At 36.7% G+C, this 14200-nt stretch overlaps 1 protein-coding gene across 1 annotated transcript; it reads left to right on the top strand.

Annotated features, from left to right (window-relative positions):
- The first annotated feature begins 1712 nt into the window (after nucleotides 1–1712).
- On the top strand, nucleotides 1713–13353 carry LOC141506869 (carbonyl reductase [NADPH] 1-like). The gene is made up of 3 exons (XM_074214027.1): nucleotides 1713–2096; nucleotides 3210–3317; nucleotides 12637–13353. Exons 1-3 carry the CDS (start codon nucleotides 1808–1810, stop codon nucleotides 13071–13073), a joined length of 834 nt encoding a protein of 277 aa, XP_074070128.1. The 5' UTR covers nucleotides 1713–1807; the 3' UTR covers nucleotides 13074–13353.
- The last annotated feature ends 847 nt before the right edge of the window (nucleotides 13354–14200 follow it).

Below are 14200 nucleotides of genomic sequence, written 5' to 3'. Positions count from 1 at the left end.
CCTAGAGACAGGGGACTGGGTGAAACCAGGAGCTTATATAGGAAAAGAAGAGCTATGTTTCTAACAAAAAAATTTTCTAACAAATTAATTTTTCAATATTGGGTAGGTAGAGGCTTGTTGTTATGAGGGGGCCTGTGCATGTGGTTACCCATACAGAAAAGTCCACTTAAGGAACTAATAATGTATAATAATCATATCACAATTAGCTTGATTTTTGTCATAAATTTGCCCTAAGGATAGCAAAGAAGGGTAATGATTATGTGTTGCTCTAGGGATTTATGTTCCAGGATTCTGGTCCACATTCCTGTGGTAGTTTTCTTATTGTCTTATTCTCTGGCTAAACAAGAATACATACTGTGAAGGAGGCAAGAAATTGGGTCTGGGGTATCAGCTAGGATTCCATCACCGTGGGAAAAGGTAACTAAGGAAATAGGAATAACTACTGATCTATATGTCTACCTGGCTATCTGTAAAAAAAAAATCTTTATGAAAGTCATCTGTACACAAATCAAGGTCTTTATCAATAAGGGTGTTAATAGTGAATAGGCACACTTTCACAAGGGTTAGTCAACAATTTGACTACATTTCAACTTTCTCTGGTAATGATAAATTAGAGGTGCACAAAGAGTCTGGTGATTTGCAAAGAGCTCTGGTGACAACTAAAGCTTGCAACCTCATCCACTCACTCAACCATTGGCCATATTCAGTCTGTTGCCAAATCCCGTTATTTCCTCCTTCGCCAAATCTCTCTCCAATCACATGACCACCACCATACCTGTTTACTTGGACAATAGCCTTCTAACTAGTCTCCCTGCCTCAAGTTTTTCCTATTCCAATCTATCCTTCCCTCAGTGATCACTGATCTTTCCAGGAGGCAGTAAGACTGTCATCCCCACTTCTCAGTAGATTGATTGTACTATTATTTCTTTTTTTTAAATATGCTTATTATTTCGTTAAATAATTCCCAACTGCATGTAAAAAAAATTAACATTCATTTTCTCTCCCTACCTCCCTCTTGCCCTTCCCCCACGCCTTGAGAAGACAAGCAATATATTTATTATACATGTGAAGCCAACTGCACTATAATTTTCTGATCAAACATAAACTCCTCTAGTTAGTATTTAATTAAAGTAAAATTACTTAACTTCATAACCGTGCCTTATTTGATCTCTCTTTTTTTTTCTCCCGGCTTCCTTGTTGTTCCTATAACCTCCCCTTCATTTCCAGTCTGAGATGTACCTGAAACACTCCCGGTCCGGCCTCACCTCTGCCTAGTAGTTTCCCTGACTTTCTTCCAGTCTCCGCACAAATCCCAACCCTCACAAGAATCCTGTCCTGATCCCTCTTTAAAGTCCCACAGTAGGCGCTTCATAATTGCTTGCAGACGACTTATCTGTAAAGATAAATCTCCTGGGATTATTTCCCATGAATTCTCAGATTCTGCCACCACACCTGGATGCATGGAACTACGACTTTTAGCGACTTATTATGGGAACTTTAGGAGGCTCTGAAAGAAATAAAGGGGAAAACAAATATTCATGAGCTAAATAATTAGCCGAGGGAGCAACAGGAGACAAGAAAATACAGGTGTTTAAGAGGAGGGAGACAAACAAGTGTGGGGCTGGGAAACAGAGAACCCGGGAAGTTACGTACTCCCTCCCCCCCTTAGTCCTAAAACGGGAGGGAGGAGCTGCGCCTGCGCGTGGGCTTCATACCCCTGCCCAGCTTCAACTTGCTTCCCAGGCTTCTCCGCACAGCTGCGGTTGTCCTTGACCAGTAGCCGCACTAGCCCCCGCGCAGCCAAGCCATGCCTTCCTACAGCCGAGTGGCCGTGGTGACCGGGAGTAACAAAGGGATCGGCTTCGCCATCGTGCGCGATCTCTGCAAGAAATTCTCTGGGGACGTGATCCTCACCTCCAGGGACCCGACCCGGGGCCAGGAGGCTGTGAAGAAGCTGAAGGAGGAGGGCCTGAACCCTCTTTTCCATCAGCTGGACATCAATGACGTGAAGAGCTGCCGGGCCCTGGGGGAGTTTCTCAAGGAGCGGTACGGGGGTGTGGACGTGCTGGTTAACAATGCTGGGATGGCCTTCAAAGGTACGAGATGGGCAGTGTGGTGCGAATGGTAAAAATGGTAAAACACGGAGCTCCCTCCAGAAAAAAGGGCCTTGCGGTAAATGAGATCTTGGAATAGGGGGCCTGGACCCGTTACAGGTTGTTATGTGTTGTTCTGTTGTCCTTCAGGCCTATCTGACTCCGACTGCCTGAGATAACGAGGTCTTCAGTGGGATTAAGGCAAACATTAAGTGACTTGTCCAAGGTCACACAGCTATCAGCATTTGGGAACTGTGGTCTTTCTGACTTCAGGTGTTCTATCCACACAACCATTGGGGAGAGAGAGGGAGAGAGGGAGAGAGAGAGAGAGAGAGAGAGAGAGAGAGAGAGAGAGAGATCTCAGAAGTTAGGCTGGGCATTTTAGTGAAGTTTGGGTGGGTGTGGGTGTGGTGTGGGTGTTCTTTCTCTGAGAAGTTACTAGTCTGTCCATTTTGGGGAATTTTTCATTTTTACCTCCCAGTATCCCAGTGGATACAACCTGCCTTCAGAAAGACCCTAATTCATCTACAACTTTTGTGTCTTAGTACCTGAGTGACCTAACCCTAATCATCTAAACTCTGATTACTTCCCAATGCTTAACTGTAATATGAGTACCATTAAATCACCAACCTGGTTGTGAGAATCAAGCAAGATTATTGTATAAACACTTGGCCCCCTTTCTCCTTTAAAAATTATGTGAATTTCTTTGCTTTACAAATAGAAGCTTTATCTGCAATGGAGAATACCATCTGTATCCAGAGAAACAACTATGGAGTTGGAACAAAGACCAAATACTATTACCTTAAATTCAGAAAAACTGATATCTTACTGTCTGATCTTACTATCTCTTATACTTTGTTTCTTCCTTAAGGATATGATTTCTCTCTCATCATACTCAATTTGGATCAATGTATATCATGGAAACAATGTAAAGACTGACAAATTGCCTCTGTGGGGGGGTGGGGGGTGGGGGAAGGGAAGTAAGATTAGGGGAAAAATTGTAAAACTCAAAATAAATAAAATCTTTAATAAACAAAAAAAAGAAATAGAAGCTTTATCACTGTTTAATTTACTCTTCATTGTCTTCCCTTCCCACTCCCCCCCCTTTTTTTTTAGTTGCTGATACCACACCTTTTCCTATTCAAGCTGAGGTGACAATGGAAACCAACTTTTTTGGCACCAGAAATATATCTGCAGAATTACTGCCTCTGATAAAACCCCAAGGTAAATTCAGTATTTGGAATACAAAGCACTAAGTTTGTTTATACAGGGAGGAAAAACAGTATTTGCAAATATTTAGAACTAAACAAAAGATTTGACCAGTTAGTCTTGGCCTTCTTTCTAACAGTTACAATCTCTAATGCCACTTGTACTCTTGCTACAAGACAAAGACTCCACCCTCTTAATTTGTGGAGATTAGGAAATGTTTGACTACATTATGGAAGTTATATAAGTATGACTAAGCAAAAAAAAGGGGGGGGGGGGAGAATAGAAATAGTTATCCCTCAAGGCTACTCCCCCAAAAACAAAGTAGAGAATTCAGGAATAGTTGGTGATTTTTTTTTCCCCATGGAGATCTGAGAAATAATTTATTCCAAAAAGAGACATATTTAATTTTAAATTGTTTGGAAAAAACAGTTTGGAACACCTCCAACAACCTATAGAGAAAGCTCTTTTCCTCTGAATGAGCTCTCCTAGTTGAAAAATGAAAATGATAGCTGTCCATTCTACCCCAAAGTTTTAAATATATCACTTGTTTTTTATGTAGTGAATTGGAGGAAGCTATCTTTAAATCCTTTGAATCCTAGGAGGAAAGAGTAATTCTTTGTCATTAAAATCACATTTCTTATCATATGAGTCCATATACTTTACATAAAGATAAGAAACAGTTTAACAAGCAGCAATTTTTTCCAATGATATTTTCTTTTTAAATTGATATTTTATTTTTCCAATTAAATGTTAACAAAGACTAATTTTTAAAAAGTATGTAACAGGAAAAAAATAGTGATCATTACAATAAGGCAACTATTGAAGTATACTATAAATGTTTAAGGTAGTTGGCCTCTATTTGGATGAGTTTAGGCAGACTTTGTAAAAAGTGCTTTAACATCTTGAAAATTTATCTTTACCTGGATGATAGAGTATTGAACAGATTTTCTGTTTTATTAGATTCAGCCCAGGATCCAAGTCTGCCATGGTCCTTCTCTTGAGTATCAACTGCCCATTAGATGTTTCTGTTCAATTATTCCCTTTTTTTTTAAAATTTCATTTATTCAAAGTAACTTGTCCAAGGTCACACAGGTAGGACATTATTTAGTGTCTGAGGGTGGATTTGAATTCAGGTCCTCTTGACTCCAGAGCTGGTGTTCTATCCACTGTGCTACCTAGCTGTCCCTGTTCTGTCCTTTCCATATGAATTTACTTACAATTTTTCTTACTCAATAAAGTAATTTTTTTGGAATTTTGATTGGTAAGGCACTAAACATGTAGTTTAGTTTTGGTAGAATTGTCATTTTTATTATATTAACTCTACCTATCCATTAGCAGTTGATATTTGCCCAGCTATTTAAATCTGATTTAATTTGTGTGAGAAGCACTTTATAATTGTTTTCAAAAAGTTTCTGAAGGGCGGCTAGGCTAGCTAGCTCAGATAAAGCACCAGCCCTAGAGTCAGGAGTACCTCGGTTCCAATCCAGTCTCAAACACTTAATAATTACCTAGCTGTGTGGCCTTGGGCAAGCCACTTAACCCCATTTGCAAAAACCTAAAAAAAAGTTTCTGAGTCTGTCTTAGCAAATAGACTTCCAGGTATTTTATATTGTCTGAGGTTACTTTGAATGAGATTTCTCTTTCTAACTCTTCCTGCTGTATCTTGCCAGACATATATAGAAAAGTTGAGGATTTATGAGGGTTTATTTTATAACCTGCAACTTTGCTAAAATTGCTAATTGTTTCCAGTAGTTTTTTGGATGATTTCTTGGGATTCTTTAGGTAGACCATCATGTCATCTGCAAAGAGTGAGAGTTTTGTCTCTTCCTTCCCAATTCTAATTCCTTCAATTTCTTTTTCTTCTCTAATTGCTGAAGCTAACATTTCTAATACAATATTGAATAGTAGTGGTGATAATGGGCATCCTTGTTTCACCACTCTAGCCTCTTCCCATTGAATATAATGCTTGTTGATGGTTTCAGATAGATACTACTAATTATTCTAAGGAACAGTCCATTCATTCCTACACTCTCTAGTGTTTTTAGTAGGAATGGATCCTGTATTTTGTCAAAATCTTTTTCAGCATCTATTGATGTGATCATATAATTTCTGATAGGTTTGTTGTTGATATAATTGAGCATACTAACAGTTTTCCTAATGTTGGACCAACCCTGCATTCCTGGAATAAATCCTACTTGATCATAATGTATTATCCTAGTGATAACTTGTAATCGTTTTGCTAAGATTTTATTTAAGATTTTTGCATCTAGGGGCAGCTAGGTGGCGTAGTGGATAAAGCACTGGCCTTGGAGTCAGGATTACCTGTGTTCAAATCTGGTCTCAGACACTTAATAATTACCTAGCTGTGTGGCCTTGGGCAAGCCACTTAACCCCATTTGCCTTGCAAAATCCTAAAAAAAAAAAAAAAAAAAAAAAAAGATTTTTGCATTTATATTCATCAGGGAGATTGATCTATAATTTTCTTTCTCTGTTTTAACTCTTCCTGGTTTAGGTAACAGTGCCATATTGGTTTCATAGAAAGAGTTAGGCAGAGCTCCATCTTTCCCTATTTTTCCAAAGAGTTTATATAGAATTGGAACCAATTGTTCCTTAAATGTTTGGTAGAATTCACTTGTGAATCCATCAGGCCCTGGAGATTTTTTCTTACGGAGTTCAATGATGGCTTGTTGAATTTCTTTTTCTGAGATAGGGTTGTTTAGGTATTTAATCTCTTCTTCATTTAACCTGGGCCACTTATACTTTTATAAATACTCGTCCATTTCACTTAGATTATCAAATTTATTGGCAAAGAGTTGGGCAAAGTAATTTTGAATTATTACTTTAATTTCCTCCTCATTGGTGGTGAATTAACCTTTTTCATTTGTGATACTAGCAATTTGGTTTTCTTCTTTCTTTTTTTTAATCAAATTGACCAGAGTTTTATCAATTTTATTGGTTTTTTCATAATACCAACTCTTGGTTTTATTAATTCAATAGTTTTTTTTTGCTCTCAATTTTATTAATTTCTCCTTTAATTTTTTAGAATTTCTAATTTGGTATTTAATTGGGGATTTTTGCTTTGTTTTTTCTCTAATTTATTGAGTTGCATGTTTAGTTCATTGATTTCCTCTTTCTCCAATTTATTCATGTAAGCATTTAAAGCTATAATATATCCCCTGAGAGTCACTTTGAATTAATCCCATAGGTTTTGCTATGTTGTTTCATTATTATCATTATCTAGGATAAAATGGTTAATTCTTTCTATAATTTGTTTTTTGGTCCACTCATTTTTTAAAATGAGGTTATTCAGTTTCCAATTTGTTCTGTGTCTATATCTCCTTGGTCCAATATTGCATATGACTTTTATTGCATTGTGATCTGAGAAAGATGTATTCACTATTTCTGCCTTTTTGAAGTTGATCATTAGGTTTTGATGTCCTAGTACATGGTCAATTTTTGTATAAGTTCCATGTACTGCAGAGAAAAAGGTATATTCCTTTCTATCCCTATTCATTTTCCTCCATAAGTCTACCATATCTAATTTTTCTAACAATCTATTTACCTCCTTAACTTCTTTCTTGTTTATTTTATGATTCGATTTATCTAAATCTGAGAGTGGGAGGTTGAGGTTTCCCACTAGTAGAGTTTTGCTGTCTATGTCTTCCTGTGGTTCTTTCAGCTTCTCCTCTAAGAATTTGGATGCTATCCCACTGGGTGCATATACATTCAGTATTGAAATAACTTTATTGTCTATGGTTAAAGCCTTTACTCATTGAATGCAGTTTCCCTGGCTGGCCAGTAGGAGGTGCTGGTTTCTTTCTCTGGAGTGTCTGTGACCTTGATTGAGTCCTTCTCCCTTTGCTTGAAGGGAGAAGTTGGAGCTATTGAATTCTTTTGCCTTCAATCAATGGGGTTCTTTACCCTGGCCTGAGGTCATTCCTCTCCCTGTTCACACACCTGTGCCTGAGGCAGAAGTAGTCTGTAATTGTTTGTTCTGGGAAGAGGCCTCAGTAGCAATGGAGGCATGGACTCAGTGTTCCTCAGACCAGAGGAGCCCAGGGATAGTATCTGCAGCTCTCCTGCACAGGAACTCTCCCCCCAGCCCTGTCAGCAAGCTCCAGAAGGACAGCACCAACACCAGTGCCTCTGCTCCTAGATGACTCAAGTCCCCACGGTCTAGCCCCACTGCTGATCCAGCAGGTCCAGCTCTCAGGCCCTCAGACTCCCTGGCTCCAATTCAGCTGCTAATCTGGCTGATCGGGGCTGAAACACCCTCTGAGCCCAGACTCAGTCCAGTGCTGCTGCAGGAGACAAATCCTGAGGTAGATGTTCTTTCTCCTGGCTTTTCTTTCTGGGTTTTGTGGGTTGGATTTCTGTTAAGAGGTTTATTTCATATGGTAGATGGGGAAAGATCAGAAGACTTTAGAACTGTGCCTGTCTTCTCTCTGCCATCGTGGCCTGGAAGTCGTGTTCTGTCCTTTCCAATGAAAAAAGTCATTCCTGTGTGTGTGTGTGTGTGTGTGTGTGTGTGTGTGTGTGTGTGTATGTGTATTAGACAGAAACTAAATAAAAGTTATCTTTCGCCAGTTATCCTTATTAGCAAAGGCCTTATCCATTCCTTGGTGCTCTTTTTCTTACAGCTGAGATTAAAAAAAAACACTTTTCATTTTAGCTTTCCTCCCTCAGTCTATCTAATTCTAAGCTTTAAGCATTGATGACACTAAATTTAAAGGTCTATTTGCTACATTCTAACAGTTTCTTCTGTGAATTTCTTTTCAAATCTAATATGATTAGTGAATTCCCTGCGCATCCACATTGGTCTTTTAAGATCGATCCCATTTTTCCTACCCATTAGAATTTTGAACTTATTGTGGTCTTTAGAATTTCATTCTCTTATATCTCCTAGGCTGATTTTTCATAAAGTACTTTTAGTCCATGGAATCCTACATTTCTTTTGTCTGAATCCTTTAAAATATGCTGTCTGAGGGGGCAGCTAGGTGGTGCAGTGGATAAAGCACCAGCCTTGGAGTCAGGAGTACCTGGGTTCAAAGCCCGTCTCAGACACTTAATAATTACCTAGCTGTGTGGCCTTGGGCAAGCCACTTAACCCCATTTGCCTTACAAAAAACCCTAAAAAAAATAAAATAAAATAAATAAAATATAGTGTCTGAAAAGCTAGGTCAGACTATGTTATCTTTAAAAAGGATATTAAAAATCTTAACAGTTTTATCTTTACAATACCTTTGTATTATATTAAATACACCTTTGTATATGTAAATGTTTATTTTAGTCTATCCCAAAGTATAGTTATCTAAGGATACTTGTAACAAAAATGAAATTTCTGGTTTCCTTTTCTTATTTTTTCCTCTATATAACATGATGGGCTGACCCACTATAAGAATTATTTTCTTTTTTTTTCTATAATGTAGTAGAATAGAAAAAAAAGATGATTATACATGAAACTGCAAATCTATTATGTATAAATTGCTATTCCTTTTAAATATATATTAAAATTATTGTGTAACTGTCTTTTTTCTTCCCTCTCCCCATTGTACCACTAGCCTACAAATGGGTAATATTAGATGCAAATATGTGTGTGTGTGTGTGTGTGTGTGTGTGTGTGTGTGTGTGTGTGTGTGTGTAAAAATACATGTAAAATCATTCTAGATAGACATCTATTTATCAATTCTTTCTCTGTATGATGATGGCATCTTCCATCATATGTCCTTTGTAATCGATTTGGGTATTTATAATAGTCAAAATAGCATATTCATTCAGAGTTCTTTTAACAATATCATTACAATGCTCTCTTGATTCTGTTTATTTCACTCTTCCTTATTTTGTGCAAGTCTATTTGTGTTTTTGTAAGATCATCAAGCTTATCATTTCTTATACCACAGTAGTATTCTATCAAAATCATATACCTCAATTTATTCAGCCATTCCCCAGTCAGTGGGCATCCCTGAAATTTCATGTTCTTTACTACCACAAAGAGAGCTGCTGTAAATATTTTAGAACATATAGGTTCTTTGACTTTTTCCCTAACCAGCTTGGGAAGTAGACCTAGTTGCAATTACTTTCAACTGGGACAACAGTTAAATATATAAGGAGGAGATATTTAAGACTGGCCTCTAGAGGATGGATTAGATTTGGATGATCAGAGATGAGGGAAGAGAACATTATAGGTGGAGTAGATAGCATGAAAAAAGATAGGAGGAAAAAGATTTTTCCTTGTTTTTCCTTTTCATCTTCTTTATAGATTTTAATGTCCTTATAGGAAAAATCTTCTTACCTGTATTTTATAACGTGATCTTTTAACCATATTACCAAATCACTTTGGGTGATTTTTTAATATACATTTTTATAAGCACTTTGGGCATTAATTTGTGGCTATATTACCCTATTGAAATATTCCAAGACTAGTGATGCTAATATTTTTTAAAAATGTGGATTGAGGGCAGCTAGGTGGCGCAGTGGATAAAGTATTGGCCTTGGAGTCAGGAGTACCTGGGTTCAAATGCGGTCTCAGACACTTAATAATTACCTAGCTCTGTGGCCTTGGGCAAGCCACTTAACCCCATTTGCCTTGCAAAAAACCTAAAAAAAAAAAATGTGGATTGAAAAGAGAGAACAGTAAAGGAAATGGGGGGAAGGGGCTAGGTAGGAAAGGGAAGGAACATTATAGTATATATTAAAAATATGAAAGAGATTAATGGAATTCCTGCTGGCTCAAAACCAAGTAAATAAAGTCTAGATATAAAGCCATTTTCATATTGAGCTCAAAGAAAATCAGCAACAAGAACCCATTAAAGATGAGTGGATTGCCTCTGTAATAACCAGAAACTCAAATTGATTTTGTAATCATTAACCCATTCTTATTAAACATGCTCACAAGACTAATTCCATTTACAACAGTTTTTCTGTGGAATCAGAATTCTTAGGTTTATTCTCAGTCATATCCAAAGCAAAATATTTCTCTGCTCTACTGAGAATAAAACTATTGATTGACCAGAAACAGAATCAAAGGTTTCACTAATGTTTTTGGCTATGTTTTGGTAAATATTTAATAACTTCATGATACTATAAGTGTTGTGTACTTAATATAAAGTTTTCTTTTTGAAGGTAGTAGTTATCTCTGGGGAACCAACTTGCTATGGTAAGTAGGGAGGTCTCCTAGAGGCGGTGCAGCATGTAAAATAATAATAATAATGATGATTAAGTTTTGAAGGTTTCTATTTAGAAAGGCCACAGAAATTATAGAATATTGCAACCAAAAGGAACTTTCAGAGATGATTAAGTGTATCTCTTTTTTATTTTTCAGATAAGCAATCTTTATTCCTTAGAATAAAATATTCCTTAGCATTTCAATGAATTCAATCGTAATACTAAGGTCACTCATTTGCTTAGGGGCAGATCCAGTGAGACCAACACACACATGTAGTCTGAGTGTTTTTTGCATCTTTCAGCCCCCTTTTCCTTATCTACATTAAAAGTCCTAAAAAATTGTCACATGGATTCTTACCATCTTTCATATAAATTATTACACTCTGGAGTTCTTTCCAACTCCTTGAAAGAAGAACTGGCATGATTTACATAATCTGCAGATTTTTATTAAATACCCAATAAACATTTCCTATTAACAGCTTAAATTATTGAAATAACTATTTAAAATGATTGTTTTTTTAAAACTCTTAAAACCTAAAAGTGAAGAAAAATTATTGTGATCAATTGAACAATTACTCATGTCTCCAAGAAGATTGGAGAGGCATACTTTCCATCTCTTCAGTCGAGAGGCCATGGACTGGGGTATAGAATGAGACATTTATCTCAGATACAGCCCCATACTGTGTCAATTGGTTTTGCTTGACTTTATTTATTTATTTATTTATTTTATTATTATTATTTTGTTGTTGTTTTTTTGCAAGGCAAATGGGGTTAATTGGCTTGCCCAAGACCACACAGCTAGGTAATTACTAAATGTCAGACCGGATTTGAACCCAGGTACTCCTGACTCCAGGGCCGGTGCTTTATCCACTGCGCCACCTAGCCACCCGGACTATATTTATTCAAATAAAGGGGAGGTTTTTATTCGGGGAGGGGAGTGTTGTGGAGAAATAAGAATAAGAGAAATTATATCTTCTCTAGCTAGCTACTTAACTAATGTCACTAAGTTGATACAAGGAGGCTAAAAACTGAGAAATCTCCTTAAGCAAGGAATGTGTGATACATTAAGCAAGGAAATGACCATTGAAGACCACACTTAGAATATAAATTCTTTTGTTCCACTTATGCCTTCTCATTTTGTGTATTTCTTGTTGGTTACAGCATTTTAAAAAATTAGATGTCTTTATTTTCTTCCTGGAATAGAAAGAATAACCTTTAAAAAAAAAAACAGACTTCATGGCTCCTACCAAGCTATTACCATTTACCTAGTTGCTCCTTATTCAAATTTCATGGCATTATATCTCCTCATATTGTTCAGAAGCTATGATATTCTCCCTTTAGAGAATCCCAGCCAAATCATGGGAAAGAGGAAAAGGAGTTAACACCAGGCAGAGCTTCACCTTTCTCTAATAAAAGCCCTCAGTAAATGTTTTTATAGGCTATCATAAGGATTTTCAGGATGGGGGGGAGTACCTTTTCTCATTTCTACTTAGTATCACCTATTTATTTTTAGGTATCAATTTTTTGCTTATTACCATTTTAAAGATATATGTAAAGATATTTGCAAGAAGGCTAAGGCCTCTGAGGTATTTGAATTGATTTCATAATCAATTTGATTGGAAATTTCCTCTCACTGTATCAGAAGAGTGTTTAAGTAAACATTGATTAAATATTGACAGGTAGGTTCAATTTTTCCATGCAATATTTCCATCCATGCTCTTATATACAAATGTTCTGGCACATAGAAAGCACTTCCCCCCCCCCCCGACTCATTCCATTTTTTTATTCCTTTGCAAAATAATTTTAGGTTTTCTTTCTTTTTTTTTCTTTTTTTTTGCAAGGCAAATGGGGTTAAGTGGCTTGCCCAAGGCCACACAGCTAGGTAATTATTAAGTGTCTGAGGCTGGATTTGAACTCAGGTACTCCTGACTCCAGGGCCAGTGCTTTATCCACTGCACCACCTAGCCACCCTCAAAATAATTTTAGATATGTGAACAAACCATAGTTCCCCATCCTATCAAAATAAAAAATTGCATCCTTAATTATTAAAAATGCACACATAGCCCACATTGTCATGAAAATTAATGAAGAAATAAGTATAAACTTTGAATTCTTTAAAAGAATGGTTTGCAAGAACAATATGACAAAAGATGTCTCCATTTTCTTGCAGGTAGAGTGGTGAACGTCTCGAGTATGGTGAGTTTACGATCTCTTAAAAACTGCAGCCCAGAGCTACAGCAGAAGTTTCGGAGTGACACAATCACAGAGGAAGAGTTAGTGGGGCTCATGAACAAGTTTGTGGAAGATACAAAGAAGGGAGTGCATGAGAAGGAAGGTTGGCCCAACTCTGCTTATGGAGTGACCAAGATAGGAGTTACTGTCTTGTCTAGAATCCATGCCAGGCAGCTGAGTGAGCAGAGGAAAGGTGATAATATTCTTCTGAATGCCTGCTGCCCAGGATGGGTGAGAACTGACATGGCAGGACCCCAGGCAACCAAAAGTCCAGAAGAAGGAGCTGAAACTCCTGTTTATTTGGCTCTGTTACCCCCAGATGCTAAAGAACCTCATGGCCAATTTGTAATGGAGAAAAAGGTTGAAAAATGGTAAACTTCATTTGTGAATCCATTCTAGTAATTCTTGAGTGTTACACCTCTTGCATTTGATATAAAAGTGCATTTAGAAAGAAATAAAAATATATTTTATAGCTTTATTGTCACAACTGATTCCTATAAGGTGTTCTCTCTGAGCTGCCAAGTAATTACATAAGAGATTTTTGTAATTTGTAATGACTAAATATTTGATGTAAGAAAAACGTGTACAATTCAGACTAACTGGAATAAATTTTCAAAAAATTACTAATATGTCATTAAATATTCTGAAATTTTAATCATTCAGAACATGCACAAACTGCTTTATCTCAGAAAAAATTTTACAGGAAGTTTTCTTATGCTGGGGAAGTGTCAGTATTACACATCAATACCACAAGGTTCAGGGGGACACATGTTTTGGGATATTTATTAAGCCATTCATTACAGGCTGTCAGGGTGAGCTTCAGGTAAAATATCTTTCTAATATCATATTGCAAGCTATCTCTACTACAAAACTAACTTCTATGAGAATGCAAGGCTTTTCTAATTCCCAAGATCCTTTGTAAGTTTTAGGATTTTTTTTTGACTGGCATTAGTGCATCTTGGCATATTATTCAATTAAGCATACTCCAAAAAATTTTGTGTTCAACAAATATACAAGATTAAATATTTATGAGCTAAATTGGGAGAAATTGTGGCTCAAAGACAAATAGGTGGATCAAACTCAATCAATATAGTGGAAAAGAGTACAGGATCTGTAATCAGAATCTGGATTTGAATCCCAGATCTGCTACTTAATGTATGATATTGAACCTTAGCCTTAACAGAATTCTGAGTGAACCACATGATCCAATGAGACTCTACCTCCACAAGGTTAAGTTAGTAGCTATGTAAAAGTTAATCTATAGTTTGGAGGCATAAAAAAATTATTTGACTTTGCATGGGTATTCTGGGTCTATTTTCTTTTTCCTCCACTGTTTAAGCCAGCAATTTAGGGTTGCCAAAAGGGATGCTGCTCCTCTCAATGGAAAAGAAAATAATTCCATAGTAATTTCAGTGAAATTGTCTTTTGTTTGCTTGTTTCCAGAGGGGCCTTCCTTTGATTTTTTTTTTCATTTTTTAAATTTATTTTATATTATTACAATA

Source organism: Macrotis lagotis, chromosome 1 (genome assembly GCF_037893015.1).
Source record: "Macrotis lagotis isolate mMagLag1 chromosome 1, bilby.v1.9.chrom.fasta, whole genome shotgun sequence".
In the NCBI taxonomy this organism is placed as follows: Eukaryota; Metazoa; Chordata; class Mammalia; order Peramelemorphia; family Peramelidae; genus Macrotis; species Macrotis lagotis.
Note: the sequence above shows the minus strand (reverse complement) of the source record. Positions and strands in the feature narration are given on the sequence as shown.